The following is a 21990-nucleotide window of genomic DNA, read 5'->3' on the forward strand; positions in this document are numbered from 1 at the left end:
AAATAAATAAAAGGAAAAAGGAACATAAATTCTAACTGCCGCTAATGACTGCAAGTAAAAATTTGTCTTAGGCATCACATTATATCCTGTTGTATTCCTGTTGAGCAGCGTTTTAAGTGTTTCTCACAAAATTCTAAATGTTTAATGCCTTTAGGTCAACTGGGGTGATCAGATTGGTAATTCATATCGATTGGTTTCTAACACCATTTCCACATTTGTAGCAATCTGAGACTAATCTGATCTGGATCAGGTCTCTGCAAATGTAGAAGTAGTGTTTAACAATAAACCCTATAACAGGAACCCTATCAATGGTCAAAATTGAGTGAGACAGTAAATAGAAAATGTGTAATTTAATGCAACAAAGTTGTGATTGAATTACAATTAATCTCAAGGAAATAAATCACCAAACCGAAGGACAAGGATGTTTAATACAGGTATATATTACAATGTGCCATGTTATAATACAGTCAGGTCTGTCCTAATTCAAAATAAGACATACTATAATTTGATTGTAAATTAAATTGAACATTTTAATCCATATTTGGTAGCAATTAGAGTTATTAATAATTAAGCTTGTTAGGGTATTATAGGAACCGTACTTTCACGGTGTCATGAAAGTTCAGAAATAGATGAGTTAAGCTGCAGTTATGCTTGGAGGGTCACACAAACGTAAGATTTTAGCGTATGGTCTGGGGTAAACGGTGTGGGGAGAACCAATAATGGGAACAAGAAGAACATTGAGTGGTCGAAAATGACAAAGGTGACAAACCGCTCGTGTAAAAGATGTCATTCTGATGTCATAAAAGTACAAGCCATTGAACACAACGGAAGGACTCTTTTACAGTACAGGATTCTTTTCCTGCATTAGCCAATATACACAGAGACAGATTCCTCAAAATAATAATTTCATCATTGCAATTGGTATAGTTTTTCCTTGGGTCAAAGGTGTGGTTTAACTACCATAATCATAAATATTGACACAACATTGTCACAAAATGTATATCAGGTTGTCAGGTTTGCATATGCATATCCACCCGTCTTCCATCCACATCCTATTTGGCCAATAATATGATTATTTACTTTATCATCTATATATTATACAGATTATCTTTTTAACTGTGTCTGTATAAAAGCATTAATAAAAGTAGACATCTTAATATGTGTAATAATGTTTGACATTTTTTCTGTGAGACCAAACATTTTTCCGCTCCCATTTATCTAATTTGTACAAAGACGATACAATAAGCCAGCCATGCAATTCTGGGGTTTTCTGTTTTGTTTGTTTTAAGCGTTCTGCATCTCCTTGCCGATCTTGTAGCTCAGGATCTTGTTCCAGTCAATCTTGGTGCGCGTCACAGGAAGCTGGCGGCGTAAGGCTTTGAAGGTGGTGTCCGACATGGTCTGGTAATTCTCGTTGATGGCGGTCTGACGGGGAAAGAGGAGGGCGGAATTAGGGAGGGCTTTGGGGTGTCACAATAGAGATAGGCATTTCAGAAATGATTGTACTATTAGAATAATATCAACAACAAAAAAATATGATATCCGGATAGAGAATTGCTCTTGACCAACCAAAATTATGCAAATGGACATTCAAAAAAACATTCTACCACAGTAACCATGTTATTTTTGATAACCCATTTGATTCTGAGTTCAGACAATTATTTCTAAGATGCATACTTTCAGTTTTTCCAGAACTCACTTCACTCGCACATAAAAAAGCCAAAGCCAATTCCTCCTTTGGCCATCTCTCCTTCCAGTTCTCTGCTGCCAATGACTGGAACGAACTATAAAAATCTCTGAAACTGGAAACACTTATCTCCCTCACTAGCTTTAAGCACCAGCTGTCAGAGCAGCTCACAGATCACTGCACCTGTACATAGCCCATCTATAATTTAGCCCAAACAACTACCTCTTCCCCTACTGTATTTATTTATTTTGCTCCTTTGCACCCCATCATTTCTATTTCTACTTTGCACTTTCTTCCACTACAAATCTACCATTCCAGTGTTTTACTTGCTATATTGTATTTACTTTGCTACCATGGCCTTTTGCCTTTACCTCCCTTATCTCACCTCATTTTCTCACATTGTATATAGACTTAATTTTCTACTGTATTATTGACTATGTTTGTTTTACTCCATGTGTAACTCTGTGTTGTTGTATGTGTCGAACTGCTTAGGCTTTATCTTGGCCAGGTCGCAATTGTAAATGAGAACTTGTTCTCAACTTGCCTACCTGGTTAAATAAAGGTGAAATAAAATAAATAAAAATAAAATACTCGCACATAAGAGGGAGGCTTGCGCTACCGGTGCTGGCACATGCACAGATAAAACACACAGCTGGAATGCCGATTAAACTGTTTACATGTCCTAATTATTCAACAAATTGCTCAGAAAAGCAGGTGTTTTAATCGGCCTATGCTTACTATGATAATGACCTTATGCCCGATTCAGATAAGCCGAGTGAGGTGTTTACATGACTAATGCGACACTCTGCTTAATGCTATAATCAGTTTAATATCGAATTATTGGTGTGCATGTAAACTTACTCATCAGTGAAAGAGAAGCCTGATTTTCACCATGATAGAACTGATACAAAAAAGTTATTGAGTGTTTTGTATTGATGTGTCAGGTCTTGTGGACACATTTAGGTGCGCATTCCTGTAACTGCTATTTGAAGTGGGGCAGACTGACAATGTCAGGGCAGACTGGAGGGTTAAACGTGCACCGTTATAAAAACTACACTCAAAAGTTGGTTGTTTTATTAAATGAAAAATACCAAATGTCATTGTATATTCTTGTAGTTAACAATGTCATAAGGATAATTTAAAATGTAGACATTTTTGTTAAAATAGGCCTAAAAAAAATTCTCTAAATTAACACTCACTTAAAGTAATCAAATAACATCTATTCAGATATTCAATTAATCCCTTAACCGTGCCCATCTCTAATAAGAACCACAATTGACAGGAACAGTGTCATGTGGTAATGGTTTCTAGATAACGTTTTGACGTTACACAAGTATATGAACAACACCTGACAGACATGTCATGTGACATCAATGCCAAAATATGACGCTTCATTATTGCATGTACTTGAAGTTACAGCAATTTGTATATGTACAGGTAACGGCCAAATTAATGGAAACACGAGTAAATGAGGGATACAAAGTATATTAAAAGCAATTAACATTCTATAATGCTTAGGGTCACATAAAAATGCTGACCATTATTTTGGCTACCATGGCTATGTCCCCATTGGATGACAATGCCCTCATCTACAGGGCACGAGTGGTCACTGAATGGTTTGATGAGCATGAAAACAAATGTAAACAGTATGCCATGGCCATCTCAGACAACAGATCTCAACCCGACTGAAAACTTAGGGAAGATTCTGGAGCGGTGCTTGAGATAGCGTTTTCTACCACCATTAACAAAACACCAAATGATGGAATTTCTCGTGGAAGAATGATGTTGCATCCCTCCAAGAGTGCCAGACACTTGTAGCTTGTGGAGGTCCAACGCCCTATTAAGACACTTTATGTTAGCTTTTCCTTTATTTAGGCAGTTACCTGTATGTGCCCATATCAAAGAGTTCCCATTCCTAATCCCACACACACACACACACACACACACACACACACACACACACACACACACACACACACCTGGTAGTCGTTCTCCGCAGCCTCCATGATCTTGATGAACTCCTTTGCAGTTGCAGCTTCGTTCTGGTGGAGAGGAACAGAGTGGAAATCGGGAGGTGAAACAAGAGATGTCCAAGTAATGAGCATAAAAATGACATACCTAACCCAAATACTTTACAGCAGAGGGGTTCATTTCTGTGAATGTTTTCAATGGGGGTTGTTCCACATGTATTCTATTTAATAAAGCACTCACAGATATGGACATGGATTCCTGGACCTCTTTGTGGCTGACCAGCTGAACGTTGCCATCTTCATAGTAATGAACCTACAACCAGACAGAGTAAAAAAAATATATATACATTTTTTAAATTAAAATATTTAACCTGTATTTAACTAGGCAAGTCAGTTAAGAACGAATTCTTATTTACAATGACGGCCTACCCCGGCCATACCCTAACGACGCTGGGCCAACTGTGCGCCGACCTATGGGACTCCCAATCACAGCCGGTAATGACACAGCCTGGAATCGAACCAAGGTCTGTAGTGACGCCTCTAGCACTGAGATGCAGTGCCTTAGACCGCTGCCCCACTCGGGAGCCCAGAGTTGTGTGTGATGATCCTAAATGTAACCATGCCCAAATGTATACACACATACAGTGTCTTCAGAAAGTATTCATACCTCTCGACTTAGTGCACATTTTGTTGAGTTAGAACAAAAAGGGATCAAATAGATTTTTTTCCCCCCTCACTCATCCAAACACAATTCCCCATAATGAAAAAGTGAAAACATGTTTGGACCGCAGAGTGAAGGAAAAGCAGCCAACAAGTGCTCATCATATGTGGGAACTTCAAGACTGTTGGAAAAGCATTCCTCATGAAGCTGGTTGAGAGAATGCCAAGAGTGTGCAAAGGGTGGCTACTTTCATGAATAGTGGTAGAGACTCAGATGACCTCTGGGAGTCAACTCCAAAGAGACCACATTCAAGTCCTCCATCCCACACTCATTCAAATGTAGGAACTGGTTCCTCCAGTCTGACACCTGCTGCTGTCTCTGGCTCTGGCTCCACACCCACCCCAGGCCAAAATACATCACTGCAGACCTGAATGTGCCTCAGGACCAAAACAGCACAGCAGGAAGGTGTTGTACTCTGTGCCAAAAGAAATCTCCCATCACCTGCACTACTTGTGTTGTTACCCTCTGCTTCACAGCAGAAAGAGACTGCTATGGGACTTGGCATCAGCAGCACAATCTGGTGTAGAGGACGGTGGGTGTACGAAATACTCTAATTGTAAATCGTTTTTTTTTCTCTCCACTTTGTGTGTGGTTTGTGGAGTGTGCACTTATGACATTAGATCAGTGTTGGCTGCTAACTTGGCCCTTATTTTAAATAGTACACTTCTGTGTTGGGAGGCATTGGATCAGCGTTCTCGTTGCATCTCTTGTTAGTACCTTTTATGTAGGGAAGCTAATGAGCCACCATGTATGGGCGTGTGCAAACTTATATTTTTTATTACCATAGCATTTTCGTATGTTCTCTATAGTTACGTACTTGAAAATGTATCAATTGACAAATTCGGTCACTTGGGTACATTTGGGCAAAGTCGTGAGGGACACCTGGGAGACTCATACTAAATATTACGTAGCTCTCATTCTTGAATGTATCAGTCTAAAACTTTGCACACACACTGTCACCCTCTTGTGGACAACACCTAAATTATCCTCAGCTTCCTCTCTCAATGTATGGCCTTTCATTTGCATGTCAAAGATGATGCAACAAAAATACAATTAGAAAACATGTTTTTTTGTTTGTATTATCTTTTACCATATCTATTGTGTTATATTCTCCTACATTAATTTCACATCTCCACAAACTTCAAAGTGTTTCCTTTCAAATAGTATCAAGAATAGGCATATCCTTGCTTCAGGTCCTGAGCTACAGGCAGCTAGATTTGAGTGTCATTTTAGGCGGAAATTGAGATGAAGGGTCCCACCCGGAAAAGGTTGAACGGAAGCAAACGGAATGAAAACGGGGATAAAATGACTTGAATATGTCCAATAGAAACTGTTGGACTAATGATTACCACCCTAGATCAGATAGATGCAGGCAAGACTGTGCAAGGCGGTATTGAATGCGTCACTGTCTGTCACCTTGATTACTCATATTAAATCTCTCAACCTGTGCACCTGCGTTGTAAACTTTCATTCGTAGGCTAGGTTGTAGCAACCTCATGATGGTTATAGGGAAAACGTGTGTATCATGTACTAGCCTAAACCTAATCGATGTTACATTGAGATGGGTGAATTTAAATAGGAACGACAGTCATCTAATAAGCTGTAATAGAAAAAAGGCCATGCTCATAACAAATGGTCCTCCCTCATCTTAAAACGGCACCGACCGCCACCGGTGTAGGCCAGTGACACAACATCTCAATTTAATCCATTTTAAATTCAGGCTGTAACACAACAAAATGTGGAAAAAGGGTTGTGAATACTTTGAAGGCTCTGTATAAATTCGCACACACACACACCTGGATTTTCATTATTCCGGCCACTTGAGTAGTGGCGGAGCCGATGGTGAATTTCCACTCGGACCTCCAACGTCCATTCCTTTACAAAGAGAGAGAAAAGACAATACATTTTTTTTACATCCACAAGCTCATATAAAGTGCATCTGAGTTTAGTGTTGTCTCCCTCTACCTCCACTACACAGCCAAGTCTTTCCTCAGCGGAAATCAGATCTTTACACTCAAGGCGCATTAAGCCCAGTAAAAGCCCACCTGGAAAGAGGATTGCCACAGCCCTTATCCAATTAAATTAACCTGATCAACGCTGGCTCAACAAGGTAATGGGGGGCCACTGATCTCTAAACCAACAGGCGGTGGTTAGCTAAGTACCAAACAAATCAAGCTTAGATAGTGTTGAAATGGTGTTTAGCGTGTAAACCAGACAATTGATGGTTCACAGGCTAAACATACCTTGATTCTGCCTGGAGAGATTTAGAAACCATTTACAGTGCATTTGGGAAAGAATTCAGAACCCTTGACTTTATCCACATTTTGTTACGTTACAGCCTTACTCTAAAATGTTTTAAATAATTCCTCTCTCACTAAATCTGTATAAAAAAAATCAAAAAAAATCAGAAACATCACATTTACATAAGTTTTAAGACCCTATAGTCAGCACCTTGTTGAAGCACCTTTGGAAGCAATTACAGCCTTGAGTCTTCTTGGGTATGACGCTACAAGCTTGGCACACCTGTATTTGGGGAGTTTCTCCCATTCTTCTCTGCAGATCCTCTTACGCTCTGTCAGGTTGGATGCGGAGCGTCACAGGTATTTTCAGGCCACTCCTGTATTGTCTTGGCTGTGTGCTTAGAGTCATTGTCCTGTTGGAAGGTGAACCTTCGTAGTCTGAGGTCCTGAGCACTCTGCAGCAGGTTTTCATTAAGGATCTCTCTGTACTTTGCTCCTTTCATCTTTCCCTCGATCCTGACTAGTCTCCCAGTCCCTGCCACTAAAAAACATCCCCACAGCATGATGCTGCCACCACCATGCTTCACTGTAGGGATGGTGCCAGGTTGCCACCAGATGTGACACTTAGCTTTCTGGCAAAAGATTTCAATCTTGGTTTCATCAGACCAGAGAATCTTGTTTCTCATGGTCTGAGAGTCGTTTAGGTACCTTTTGTCAATCTCCAAGCGGGCAATCATGTGCCTTTTACTGAGGAGTGGCTTCCGTCTGGCCATTCTGCCATAAAGGCCTGATTGGTTGGAGTACTGTAGAGATGGGAGAACCTTTCAGAAGGACAACCATCTCCACAGAGGAACTCTGGAGCTCTGTCAGAGTGACCATCAGGTTCCTGGTCACCTCTCTGACCAAGGCCCTTCTCCCCTGATTGCTCAGTTTGGCCGGGCGGCCAGCTCTAGGAAGAGTCTTGGTGGTTCCAAACTTCTTCCATTTAAGAATGGAGGTCACTGTGTTCTTGGGGACCTTCAATGCTGCAGAAATATTTTGGTACCCTTCCCCAGATCTGTGCCTCAACACAATCCTGTCTCGGAGCTCTCCGGACAATTCCTTCAACCTCATGGCTTGGTTTTTGCTCTGACATGCACCGTCAACTGTGGGACCTGATATAGACAGGTGTGTACCTTTCCAAATCATGTCCAATCAATTGAATTTACCACAGGTGGACACCAATCAAGTTATAGAAACATCTCAAGGATGATCAATGGAAACAGGATGCACCTGAGCTCAATTTCGAGTCTCATAGCAAAGGGTCTGAATACTTATTTAAACATGTTATTTCTGTTTTTATTTGTTATAAATGTGCAAAAATTCTAAAAACTTGTTTTCACTTTGCCATTATATATTGTGTTTAGATTGCTGATGATAAAAAAAAACGTAATCCATTTTAGAATAAGGCTGTAAAATGTGGAAAAAGTCAAAAGGTCTGAATACTTTCCGAAGGCATTGTAAACGATTAGAAACCTAAACTACAAATGTACTTCATTCACCCCGCATGTTTGATTCCAAAAATCCATACATACCAAAAGTTTTTGGGTTGAAACTGATGACACTCGATACACACGATGATGGTTTGATGTCCATCAATGGTTTTGCCGTAAATCTAAGGGGAGAAGCGACACATTTTCAGTGAACTCCATTATCACATAATATTAGCTAAATGATCTAATGACAAATTCAACAGTGCAGGATCAGGCAAGAAAAAGGTGTTATACAGCCCAAACGTACAGTGCAGACTCCGTTGGGGTAATGCTCCTTGACGTAGGCCCGGACAGCACCGTCCACAGCACTCCTCCAGCCCTCCATTGCTCCGTCCAAATTGTGTGGCTGTGGGTCGCTGGCCTCCTTCCTCAGATGGTCAAACTTAAAGGAAATCTTGTTTTTAGGGTCCAGGACCCTGCCGTTGCCCAGGTCTCCATGCTCTGTGATTAAGACCTGGAGAGGAGGAGGGAGGGAAGTAGGGGGAGGGGTCAAATGATTAGAGAAAATGGTTGTGTAGTTAAGAATAGGACAAAAATTACACTGAACAAAAATATAAATCGCAACATGTAAAGTGTTGGTCCCATGTTTCATGAGCTGAAATGAAAGACCCCGAACTTTTCCATGCGCAGAAAATACATTTCTCTCAAATTTTGTGCACAAATTTCTTTACATCCCTGTTAGTGAGCATTTCTCCTTTGCCAAGATAATCCATCCACCTGACAGGTGCGGCATATCAATAAGATGATTAAACAGCATGATCATTACACAGGTGCACCTTGTGCTGGGGACACTAACAGGCCACTCTAAAATGTGCAGTTCTGTTAAACAACATAGATTAACACAGTTAACCGGGATCATTTCACAAAAAAATTAAATGACAAGACCTGAGAAATTACAACATTTTGTAATGCAATTCTACAAAATACACAACATGTGCAGCAGTAGATTGGCCAAAAATAAAATTGCACATTATCCAAACAGGTTGTCACATGGAAGCCTTTAGCCTAGCATATTTACTTCAGAGCTTTATCATGATAGGCCTAGGCTATCTCTACACAGAGTGCCCTCAGGAAGCACAGAGCGCATCCCAAGTAGCCAAGACAATCTTATTTTGGGAGAACCCGAGTGACCACGCTTTAAATGGTCACTTGCAATTTTTGCGGTATTTCCCGGGACTTTAGGGATAAATAAGAATTATTCCCGGTATTGAAACTTGGTAGATTTTCTGGAAAATATTCATCCCTACGACAGATGTCTCAAGTTGAGGGAGCGTGCAATTGGCATGCCGACTGCAGGAATGTCCACCAGAGCTGTTGCCAGAGAATTTACTGTTAATTTCTCTTTTATAAGCCGCCTCCAGCGTTGTTTTTGAGAATTTGGCAGTACGTCCAACCGGCCTTACAACCGCAGGTCACGTGTAACCACGCCAGCCCAGGACCTCCACATCCGGCTTCTTCACCTGCGGGATCATCTGAGACCAGCTACCCGGACAGCTGATGAAAATATTGGTTTGCAGAACCGTAGAATTTCTGCACAAACTGTCAGAAACCGTCTGTATGCTCATCTTGCTAACCAGGGGTCTTGACCTGAAAGCAGTTTGGCATCATAACCGACTTCAGTGGGCAAATGCTCACCTTCGATGGCCACTGGCATGCTGGAAAGTGTGCTCTTCACGTAATGAATCTCAGTTTCAACTGTACCGGTGTCGTGTGGGCGAGCGGTTTGCTGATGTCAAAATTGTGAACAGAGTGCCCCATGGTGGTGGTGGGGTTATGGTACGGGCAGTCATAAGCTACGGACAATGAACACAATTGCATTTCATTGACGGCAATTTGAATTCACAGAGATACTGTGACGAGATCCTGAGGCCCATTGTAGTGCCATTTCAGCATGATAATGCACGACGGCCCCATTTTGCAAGGATCTGTAAACAATTCCTGGAAGCTGAAAATGTACCAGTTTTTCCATGGTCTGCATACTCACCAGACATGTCACCCATTGAGCCTGTTTGGGATGCTCTGGATCGACGTATACAACGGCGTGTTCCAGTTCCTGACAATATCAGCAACTTTGCACAGCCATTGAACAGGAGTGGGACAACAATCCACAGGCCACAATCAAAACCCTGATCAACTCTGTGAAGGAGAAGCGTTGCGCTGCATGAGGTAAATGGTGGTCACACCAGATACTGACTGGTTTTCTGATCCACGCCCCTACCTTTTTTATTATTATTTTTTATTTTTTTTAAGTTATCTGTGACTAACAGATGCATCTGTATTCCCAGTCATGTGAAATCCATAGATTAGGGCCTAATGAATTGATTCCAATTGACTGATTTCCTTATATGAACTGTAACTCAGTAAAATCTTTGAAATGGTTGCGTTTATATTTTTGTTCGGTGTATATGAGTTGTGTGACCCATTTCTTATATTCCTGACAGTCTAGTGTGCTAACCAGAACATTTATCAGTGAATCATTGCGTTACCTAGGCAACGGCACAATCATGCTGAACTGGAATAGTGCCAAGATAGGAATTATTGTTTGTATAGCAAACATAGAAACAACACAATCGATTTCAATGTGACAAGGCTAATATTCTTCAGTTCATCCACTTAGACATCACTAAGGCTGGTCTCATTCATTCATCCAGTCCAAATGACCAGAGCTGTTTATCCCTATAGCGATCTGTTTCTAATGACACCAGGTCAATAGCATCATAGGGTATGGTTCTAGAGGGGCTGACTACAGTGTATTGTTTCTCTGCATTTCTGGAGGACATGGTGAAGACCATTGTATTCCGACAGATGGCTTCACTCCTACACGACGCTCGTCTCTCAACTGACAGGCGAAAAATTCCAATCTGACATAAGATAATGGGTGTAGCCTACCTGTTCTTCATATTGCTCTACTTTCACCGGAGTAAACTGGTCCACGTTGTACTGTGCAAAAGCACTACAGAATCAAAACAGAAACAGGTACAAGCTTAAAATCAGTGTCGGTAGTCAAATATTTATTGGAGAAACAATGACTATTACAGTTGTCAATAGTACATTCACTCCATGTAGTAGATTGTTTATGACGTCAACTGACCACAAGTCTGAGTCACTTTGACAGTAAAGAGTGTCGACTTACTGCGCTGCACCTTCCCTGAGAAGATTGTCATTGTTGAGCAGCAATCGTACATCTGTGGGGAATAACAGAACTGCATGTCAGAGCTCAGAAACCTACAGCAAACACAGAAGGATTCACACAAAAAAATAACTGCACACACACACCTAGCATGGGGCTAAAACTGACAAATCACACACACACACACACACACAGAGAGAGAGGCTGAGACCATTAGAAACAGAGAGAGAAAGAGAGACTTAGAATGAGGTTAAAGAAGACATGACAAGCTGACACAAAGTAAAAGGGCTGTGAAATCAAAAGAGATGAAAGGAGAAGCGATGGCACATTGGTAGCGGGGAGTGTGTGTGTTTGGCTGCGATAAGGAGGCGCAGACAGCCCCCCAGCGCTCCTCAGTGACAAAGCTAATCATGATGGGGGGCAGGATTATACGCACGCACAGCCCTCGGAATCCATCCAATAAATAGATTATCTTTAAGCCCTCTCCCCAACACACACTTATCCTCTCAATTCCTCCCCTCTTTTCACAACCTCATCTCACTGTTAGCTGCTTAAAGGAGGCTCCCCTGTCCTTTGACAGTGTGTCGTGTGTCACATTTTTAACTGAGAGGCAGTGTGTTAAAGTTCAGACACACCGGTAGGGATTGTCTAACGTTTGCTGCACACAGTACTTTGCACCTCTGAACACTGTCGGCAGTCAATCTCGTTTGTGTTCACACAGCAAAGACCTTGAAATCATCAGCCACTCAGCCAAAATGCTCCAAACCAGAAGGTGGCAGTAGTGTTGTTTGGCAATGCATGTTCGTGTTGCTTATGGTCTAGATTCCAATGTTAGCTTGGTAGTCTTGGGGTAGGTTGGTTCCTTGTCGATCATTTTCTTATTGGTGAAATCAGCAATCAGACAATATCTTTAAGTAAATCAATCACAAACCTTTATTAATGCAATTGCAGATAGAAGTTGACAATGGGAACATAGCACACATGTTTCAGAGTAAGTTCTGCAAAATAGGAAAGGGTCCAAGTTGCTTTAATATGCTTGCAGTCAACCCCTAGTGATGTAACTGCCTATGTCAACACCTTCTACTCATGAGACCAAGCCCATGCATATACAGTTACACAAACTTGCATGAGAGAATAGTTCCAGTGTTTTCTAAGGGCTCAGCAGTAATTTTCCACTCCCCAAATTGCTTTATAGTGGTATGTCTCACTAGTCTCTGATCTCTTTCACTCCCCTGCAGGGTTCTGTGTCTATGAATCTCTTTCAGCCTTGAGGCGCTTTCTTACAGACACCCTGTTATGACTGCAATAATCACACATCTCTCAGACCGTTTCTTATAAGAAGCAGAGACTAGAAAAGAACTGTGGAACAATATTAAACCTTATAATGCATATATATTGCTAATCTGTAGTCCAGGACCCTATAAATGTAGTGGTAGAGGGGTCTTATAGCCCTTCCCCTTCTATTAACACAATAAGCATAATCAATTATTATAATACATCAATCATTTGGTGCAGCCCCTATCATAGCCCCAAGGTGACCCCCCATCAGTAGCTAGCTGCGCTAAATGTTGCTATTTTGTAGAAAGCCCTTGTTGATACTAGCCAGATGACCAAAGATAGATAACGAAGAAACAATAAAGTGACAGTGCCAATCCACATCCAAATGTTTATCTAGCATATTCGCTAGCTAGCCCAACATAGCTAGCTACAGGCACTAACACAGGCAGTTTCATGGAAACTAGCTAATCCACTTTAATTATAATGTCAATACTAGCTACAGTGATTAGCTAGCTTGGAGGAAGTATTTAGTATTGTGTGCATTGCATCTGTGCACTTAGCTAGCTACCATTGCATATGAAGTGTGACTGGCTAATCTGTGGCTGTACAGAGAAAATGCCCCCTTTCCTTCCTTTTTGTTGTCACTCCTGTTGGTTCCCCCATGTGGGGGTTCGTGCTTTGTTGTTGGCCTCTGACGAGCACTGCGATTCTGCAAGTAGAAACGATAGGTTCGTCGCTACCGGGTCGGCACGTAGCAGGTACAGTAAAATGAACTACGCGAGAAATGTCAGCGGAACTGCTTTTATGCATAAACATAACCATCATATCGAAGTAAACGTCGAGTCACGCGATGACATGTAGTGTGGTCCTCCCACTATGACTGAGAAAGCGTGCAGTTTATTCAACTACAGCTGAAATAAGTTATGAACTTCACAGGGTGTTAAAAGTACAAGGTGATGAGCCTGATGCTCCTTTACAATAAATATCCAGGGTCTTATTCTGGTGACATGATAAACTATGCTTGGCTGACGTTGGAAAAATCATAATCTGACCCTTTTGTCCATATATTCTCATGTAGGATATACGCAGATAGTGAGTGCTGTTGGCTAGAGAGCATGTGCCAATACCAGCGTGGGTAGACTCGCTATACAATGCAAAATTGTGAGAAAACCATCACTAGAGCTGAAAATGTGATGGAAACCCATTTAACTTTTATTCAGTACAGTGGATTTAACCGCAAAATGTATTTTTATGTGCACTGTCATCACGCACAGCCTTTAAATCTGCAGCAATTCAATTTGATGGAACAATCTCTGGTGGGAATATTGTTTTTATGCAGATTTTAGAATACCAAGCTAGTGTGCTAATTAGTCCCTGGGTTTTTGTCCGTCCACCGGCATGTGTGTGTTCATATGCACTGGGCTGAGGCCTCAGTGAGGAAGAGCTGCCCTACTGACTGTATGACCCAGTCTGGCTTGGTGATGACTAGGGCTGTGGCGGTCATGAAATTTTGTCAGCCGGTCATTGTCAAGCAAATAACTGCCGGTCTCACGATAGTTGACCGTTAACTAACAAAAAAAACTATTTAGCATCTCCTTGCTTCCACGCAATAAATCTGTGTAATATAGCATACGCAATCACAATAAAGCCATTATTTTAGACAAGTCTAAAGAAACATGAAGAAAATGTAGTCTATTTCAAAAGAACAGAAAAGCATACTCCGAGTTGTCCTTATATTAGGCCCTGATTTGGCTATGCCATATGTCTGTGGGCTACATTAATTAAAATTAGCAGCCAAGATTAGCTTAGAAAGGATATTTTCTCCAAACAATTTGAGGGAGTGTGCACACGCGGCTATTCTGTGTAGAGCAGTTAAAGAAACAGGTACTCCAATATGCTTTAATTGAGTTATCTATGTAACTTTAGTTGTGATACTAATGGTGGACTATATCTTTTGATTTTTCATACATTCTAAGGCTGCATGACGTGACTAATGATGATTTGAAAAAGTCACATGAGCTCTGCTTTGTTTTTTTGCGCAGGCTGTAGACAATGTCTGTCATTCACAATTTGACAAGCACTTGAGAATCTTGTTTCTCATGGTCTGAGAGTCTAGGTGACTTTTGGCAAATTCCAAGCGGGCTGCCATGTGCCTTTTACTGAGGAGTGGCTTCCGTCTGGCCACTCTACCATAAAAAGGCCTGATTGGTGGAGTGCTGCAGAGATGGGAGAACCTTTCAGAAGGACAACCATCTCCCCAGAGGAGCTCTGTCAGTGACCATCGGGTTCTTGGTCACCTCCCTGACCAAGGCCCTTCTCCCCAGATTGTGGTGTCTAAACTTCTTCCATTTATGAATGATGGAGGCCACTGTGTTCTTGGGGACCTTTAATGCTGCAGACATTTTTTGGTACCCTTCCCCAGATCTGCTCCTCTACGGAAAATTCTTTCGATTGCATGGCTTGGTTTTTGCTCTGACATGCACTTTCAGCTAAGGGACCTTATACAAACAGGTGTGTGCCTTTGCAAATTATGTCCAATCTATTAATTTGCCACAGATGGATTCCAATCAAGTTGTAGAAACATCTCAAGGATGAGCAATGGAAATAGGATGCACTAAGCACAATTTCGAGTCTCATAGCAAAGGGTCTGAATACTTACAGTACTAGCCATAAGTTTGGACACATCTACTCAGTCAAGGGTTTCTCTACAATGTAGAATAACAGTGAAGACATCCAAACAATGAAAAAACACATATGGAATCATGTGTCACCAAAAAGAAAAAAGTGTTAAATCAAAATATATTTTATATTTGAGATTCTTCAAAGTAGCAACCCTTTGCCTCGATGACAGCTTTGCATACACTTGGCACACTTTCAACCAGCTTCATGAGGAATTCTTTTCCAACAGTCTTGAAGGCGTTCCTACATATGCTGAGCACTTGTTGGCTGCTTTTCCTTCACACTGCGGTCCAACTAATCCCAAACCATCTCAATTGGGTTGAGGTCGGGTGATTGTGGAGGCCAGGTCATCTGATGCAGAACTCCATCACTCTCCTTCTTGGTCAAATAGCCCTTGTGTTTTGGGGGTAATTTTCCAGTTGAAAAACAAATGATAGTGGGACTAAGCGCAAACCAGATGGGATGGCGTATTGCTGCATAATGCTGTGGTAGCCATGCTGGTTAAGTGTGCCTTGAATTCTAAATAAATCAGACGGTGCTTTGCTGGTGACACTGCCACAACATAATACCTCCTCCTCCATGCTTCAAGGTGGGAACCACACATGCAGAGATCATCCGTTCACCTACTCTGCGGCTCACAAAGACACGGCGGTTGGAACCAAAAAAATTAAACATTTAGACTCATCAGAACAAAAGGACAAATTTCCACCGGTCTAATGTCCATTGCTTGTGTTTCTTGGCCTAAGCAAGTCTCTTCTTATTGGTGTCCTTTAGTAGTGGTTTCTTTGCAGCAATTCAACCATGAAGGCCTGATTCACACAGTCTCCTCTGAACAGTTGATATTGAGACATGTGTCACTTGAACTCTGAAGCATTTATTTAGGCTGCAGTTTGAGGCTGGTAACTCTAAATGAACTTATCCTCTGCAGCAGAGGTAACTCTGGGTCTTCCTTTCCTGTGACGGTCCTCATGAGAGCCAGTTTAAATCATAGCGCTTGATGGTTTTTGCGACTGCACTTGAAGAAACTTCCGGAAAATTTCAAAAACCTAGGATTGACTGACATTCATGTCTTAAAGTAATGATGGACTGTCATTTATCTTTGCTTATTTCAGCTGTTCTTGCCATAATATGGACTTGGTCTTTTACCAAATAGGGCTATCTACTGTATGCCACCCCTACCTTGTCACAACAACTGATTAGCTAAAATGCATTAAGGAAATAAATTCCACAAATGAATTTTTAACAAGGAGCACTTATTAATTGAAATGCATTCCAGGTGACTACCTCATGAAGCTGGTTGAGAGAATGCCAAGAGTGTGCAAAGCTGTCAAGGCAAAGGGTGACTACTTTGAAGAAACTCAAATATATTTTGATTTGTTTAACACTTTTTTTGGTTACTACATGATTCCATATGTCATTTCATAGTTTTGATGTCTTCACTATTATTCTACAATGTAGAAAATAGTAAAAATAAAGAAAAACCCTTGAATGAGTAGGTGTCCAAACTTTTGACTGGTACTGTATGTAAATAAGGTATTACATTTCTAAAAACCTGTTTTCGCTTTGTCATTATGGGCTATTGGTTGTAGACTTGAGGGGGGAAAAAATATTTCATACATTTTAGAATAAGGCTGTAACGTAACAAAATGTGGAAAAAGTCAAGGGGTCTGAATACTTTCCGAATGCACTGTAAATATTCCAATTATAGTCTGGTAAAGTTGTGGGATGCAATAGATCCCAAATTAATGTAACCACTAGCATAAAAAAAAAAAACGGTTTTAAGCAATGAGCCTGATGCAACAGTTGAACGTTTAGCTTAAAATGTTAATACAGTGGCAAGAAAAAGTATGTGAACCCTTTGGAATTACCTGGATTTCTGCATCAATTTAGATCTGATCTTCATCTAAGTCACAACAATAGACAAACGGTGTGCTTAAACTAATAACACATAGTATTTTTCTAGTCTATATTGAATACATTTAAACATTCACAGTGTAGGTTAGAAAAAGTATGTGAACCCCCTAGGCTAACGAGCTACCCTGCCCTACAAAAAAACACTCACAAAATTTGAATTTGCTATTTCACAAGAAGCATTGCCTGATGTGGACCATGCCTCGAACAAAAGAGATCTCAGAAGACCCAAGATTAAGAATTGTTGACTTGCATAAAGCTGGAAAGGGTTACAAAAGTATCTCTAAAAGCCTTGATGTCCATCAGTCCAAGGTAAGACAAATTGTCTATAAATGGAGAAAGTTCAGCACTGTTGCTACTCTACCTCAAGAGCACAGCGCAGAATGCTCACTGAGGTTAAGAAGAATCCTAGAGTGTCAGGTAAAGACTTCTAGAAATCTGTAGAACGTGCTAACATCTCTATTGACGAGTCTACGATATGTAAAACACTAAATAAGAATGGTGTTCATGGGAGGATACCATGGAAGAAGCCACTGCTGTCCAAAAAAAACATTGCTGCACGTTTGAAGATCGCAAAAGAGCATCTGGATGTTCCACAGCGCTATTGGCAAAATATTCTGTGGACAGAAAACTAAAAGTTGAGTTGTTTAGAAGGAACACAACACTAAGTGTGGAGAAAAAAAAGGCACAGCACACCAACATCAAAACTTTCTCCCAACTGTAAAGTATGGTGAAGGGAGCATCATGGTTTGGGTCTGCTTTGCTGCCTCAGGGCCTGAACAGCTTGCTATCATCAATGGAAAAATGAATTCCCAAGTTTATCAAGACATTTTGCAGGAGAATGTAAGGCTGTCTGCCAATTGAAGCGCAATAGAAGTTGGGTGATGCAACAGGACAACGACCCAAAACACAGAAGTAAATCAACAGAATGGTTTCAACAGAAGAAAATACGCCTTCTGGAGTGGCCCAGTCAGAGTCCTGACCTCAACCCGATTGAGATGCTGTTGCATGGCCTCAAGAGAGCAGTTTACACCAGACATCCCAAGAATGTTGTTGAATTGAAACAGTTTTGTAAAGAGGAATGGTCTAAAATTCCTCCTGACCGTTGTGCAGGTCTGATTCGCAACTACAGAAAACTTTTGGCTGAGGTTATTGCTGCCAAAGGAGGGTCAACCAGTTATTAAATCCAAGGGTTCACATTCTTTTTCCACCCTGCACTGTGAATGTTTACACAGTGTGTTCGTTCAATAAAGACATGAAAACGTTTAATTGTTTGTGTGTTATTAGTTTAAGCAGACTGTGTTTGTCTATTGTTCTGAAGATCAGATCAAATTTTATGACCAATTTATGTAAAGTCCAGGTAATTCCATAGGGTTCACATTATTTACAGTAGCAATAAAAAGTTAGGCTATTTCTTCACATTATAAGAGCAGCAAAGCGCACTTAGCAGTAAACTATAAGTGCAAATGTTCCATTAGCAGCAAAACACCACTCTCAAAAGTGACCACAAATGTGATTATCCACGTAAAGCTTTTATTTTTAAAAACTTGAAACTCACGCACTGCTTATGTATGCCAGTTAGGCTCTACACCCATTGTAAAGCTGATTAATGTGCTTAATGTGCTTAATTTTAAGAAGTTATTTGGCCACTTTAGTTGTGATACAAACCTTCAGGTGTGCCACTATGACTTGGAAAAAGTCCACAACAACAAAAGCACGCACTATTTTCTTGCCTTAAGCAGGGCATCATTCACAAGTCATAACATATCCTTCATTAGTGATAGGCTAATATTGTCACCCCTCACGTCTCTTGATTTAATCTGGTCTTAACATATACTAAATAATGTGGGTGAAATTTGTTTTGATTTAAAAATGGACCATTATCATGCACCTGTCTCGAAACAGGGGCAGCGGGGGAAAAAAAACACAATCTGTGCACTTAAATAGCGAATTGAATCATGTCAGCCAGGTAGGCTATACTCCTGTTGTAAAGAGAAGCAATGTGCTTAATATTAGGTGAGAAATAAATATAGTAGGCCTAGCCTATAGAAAGCTGATGGGATCTCCTTTTTAATAGAGGCAATCACTCTGTTTTCTCACGTAGATGCATAGCCTACATAAATGTTGTGCAACATGAGCGCTCATGAAGTGTTCGATTAGATTTGAGATACATTTGCATTGATGTCAGAGTGATTAGAGGGACAACAGAGTGCTGAGTACCAGGAAGTTAGCAGGTTTGGTAGGCTACTAATGACCATCAGCAGCATCAGAGCTTGGAGAAGCCTAATTACCGTGACTAAACGGTCACGTGGAATTTGACTGCCGTCATGACTCATGACCGCTGGTGTGGCGGTAATACGGTCACCGTAACAGCCCTAGTGATGACTGGTCTGCCACTCATGCTTTATGTAAGCAGTATAGGCCTAGTGCACATTCTGACGGGGATATGGACCAGCTAAAACTTTGTTAACAAAGATTGACACGCCCCCCATCAGAGAGAGAGCTAAATGGGAGAGCTCACGTCTTTCAACATGTTTTTTTTTACAAAAGGATAGATTTGGAGTAAGATAAACTTGGATTTTTCGACAGGTACATATGCAGGATGCTACCCTCCACAGCATGGCCTTAAGCTCCAGATCAATACTCCAAACCTACAACCTAATTTTGACCAAAATTAACCAGAGATTACTGCTTCCAAGGTTCTTTTTCCAAGCTATACAGATGGCCTGTCTCCCCCTGTCTGGTACAGGTACCTCCACCACACTCACCCCTCTCTCCCGAGCTTTCGCTCACCTCCAGCACACACGCACTGTTGGGGCGAGTGACTCTGAACTTACAATGGCTAGCCCCAAGTCGTTATAGATTTTTTTTTTTCTTGTGCATCTGGCTATTTTGCCTCATGACTCCTGTATACTTTGTTGACTATAAACTTTCTTTACCCAACCGTGGGACAGACTGTTTGTTCCCACACTCGGGACTCTGACTCTCTATTGGTTACACAGACTTTTAGCCTCCCATCCTATTCTAACCACCTCTCGCCGGCTTGGCTTTGTATTCATGTTACCTGATGAAATTGCTTTACAATATGATCTTGTTGCCATCTGATGCACATTGAGATGTCTTAAATCAGCACTGCAGAGCTCTCCCTGTCCTATGCCATGCCTTGATTGTATTACTGTTGATGATATCTGGAAATGTGCATGTACACCGTGGCCCATCTACTGTTGCTAGCCCCAATTCTGATTTGTGCTCTGATATCTGCTTCACTGATTTCTGCTGTCGTAAAAGCCTGGGTTTTCTGCACGTTAACACTAGAAGCTTATTACCTAAAATTGATAAATTGAAAGTGTGGGTTCACAGCTCCAATCCAGATGTGTTGGTCATTACTGACACCTGGTTAAGGAAGAGTGTTTTGAATACTGATGTTAACCTTTCTGGTTCTAACCTTTTTCATCAAGACAGATCTTCCAAAAGGTGGGGGAGTGGCAATCTTTACCAAGGATCACCTTCAGTGCTCGGTTGTCTCCACCAAGTCTGTCCCCAAACAATTTGATTTGCTGGTTTTAAGCGTTAAAAACTTTCAAATATCTCTTTGTTGACTTGCTGGGTGCAATCCTCCTCCATCAGCACCGGCCTGTACCCTACCTGCCCTAAGCTCTCTCCTGGCCCCTTACACTAAGTCTGAATTTGTCCTGCTAGGTGACCTAAACTGGGACATGCTTAAACCACCTGACCAAGTCCTAAAGCAATGGAACTTCCTAAATCTTTCTCAGATTAAAATCACCAATCCCACAAGGTATGACTCCAAACACCCAGAAAAGGCTACTCTCCTCAATGTTATCCTCACAAATAATCCTGATAGGTATCAGTCTGGTGTTTTCTGTAATGACCTTAGTGATCACTGTTTTACAGCCTGTGTTCGTAATGGCTGCTCAGTGAAACGTCCTGTCCTGATTTGTCAGAGACGCTTGCTAAACAACTTCCTTCATAACCTGGCCTCTGTAAAATGGTAAAGAATCAGCTTGATTCCTCTGTTGAAGACGCTTGGACCTTCTTTTTTGATATTTTCAGTGGCATTGTTAACAAACACGTCCCCATAAATAAAATGAGAATTAAAAACAGGTTCAGCCCCTGGTTCGACCATGATCTTGCAGAGTTACTCCACTTCAAGAATTGCATTTGGCGAAAGGCTCGGCACACGCAGGCTGACTGGCTATCGTTCAGGCAAATGAGAAATAAGTGCACTCAGGCTATCCGGAAGGCCAAAGTTAGTTCCTTTAAGGAGCAGTTCTCTCTCTGTGGGTCTAACCCCAGGAAGTTCTGGAAAACAGTTAAAGACCTGGAGAACAACCCTCCTCCTCATAGCTGCCCATGTCCCTTAATGTTGATGAGGTGATTGTTACTGACAAGAAGCACATGGCTGAGCTCTTTAATCACCACTTCATTAAGTCAGGATTCCTATTTGACTCAGCCATGCCTCCTTGCCCGTCCAACATTTCCTCATCTCCCACCCCTTCTAATGCGACTATCCCTGATGCTTCTCCTTCTTTTTCCCCTGCCCCGCTACAAAGTGTCTCCCTTCAGGCAGTCACGGAGTCCGAGGTGCTAAAGGAGCTCCTTAGACTTCACCCCCAAAAAAAACATCTGGGTCAAATGGTTTAGACACTTTCTTCTTTAAAGGTTGCTGACCCTATCATCGCAAAGCCAATCTCCAACCTTTTTAACCTGTCGCTCCTTTCTAGGGAGGTTCCCATTGCTTGGAAGGCAGCCACAGTTCATCCTTTATTTAAAAGGGAAAGATCAAGCTGATCCTAACTGTTACAGGCCTATTTCTATTTTGCC

At 41.3% G+C, this 21990-nt stretch overlaps 1 protein-coding gene across 1 annotated transcript in view; it reads right to left on the reverse strand.

Annotated features, from left to right (window-relative positions):
* Positions 1-335: 335 nt before the first annotated feature.
* The window catches only part of LOC115152321 (F-actin-capping protein subunit alpha-2-like), a 58266-nt gene continuing 36611 nt past the window's right edge, over positions 336-21990 (reverse strand). Inside the window, exons 3-10 of the mRNA XM_029697094.1 lie at positions 11284-11335; positions 11040-11103; positions 8398-8604; positions 8193-8272; positions 6175-6253; positions 3899-3970; positions 3667-3729; positions 336-1425 (exon numbers count right to left, since the gene is read on the reverse strand). Of these exons, the coding sequence (XP_029552954.1) occupies positions 1285-1425; positions 3667-3729; positions 3899-3970; positions 6175-6253; positions 8193-8272; positions 8398-8604; positions 11040-11103; positions 11284-11335 (758 nt within the window). The 3' untranslated portion in view covers positions 336-1284. The remainder of the gene's footprint in view (positions 1426-3666; positions 3730-3898; positions 3971-6174; positions 6254-8192; positions 8273-8397; positions 8605-11039; positions 11104-11283; positions 11336-21990) is intronic.

Source organism: Salmo trutta, chromosome 17, assembly GCF_901001165.1.
Source record: "Salmo trutta chromosome 17, fSalTru1.1, whole genome shotgun sequence".
Lineage (NCBI taxonomy): Eukaryota > Metazoa > Chordata > Actinopteri > Salmoniformes > Salmonidae > Salmo > Salmo trutta.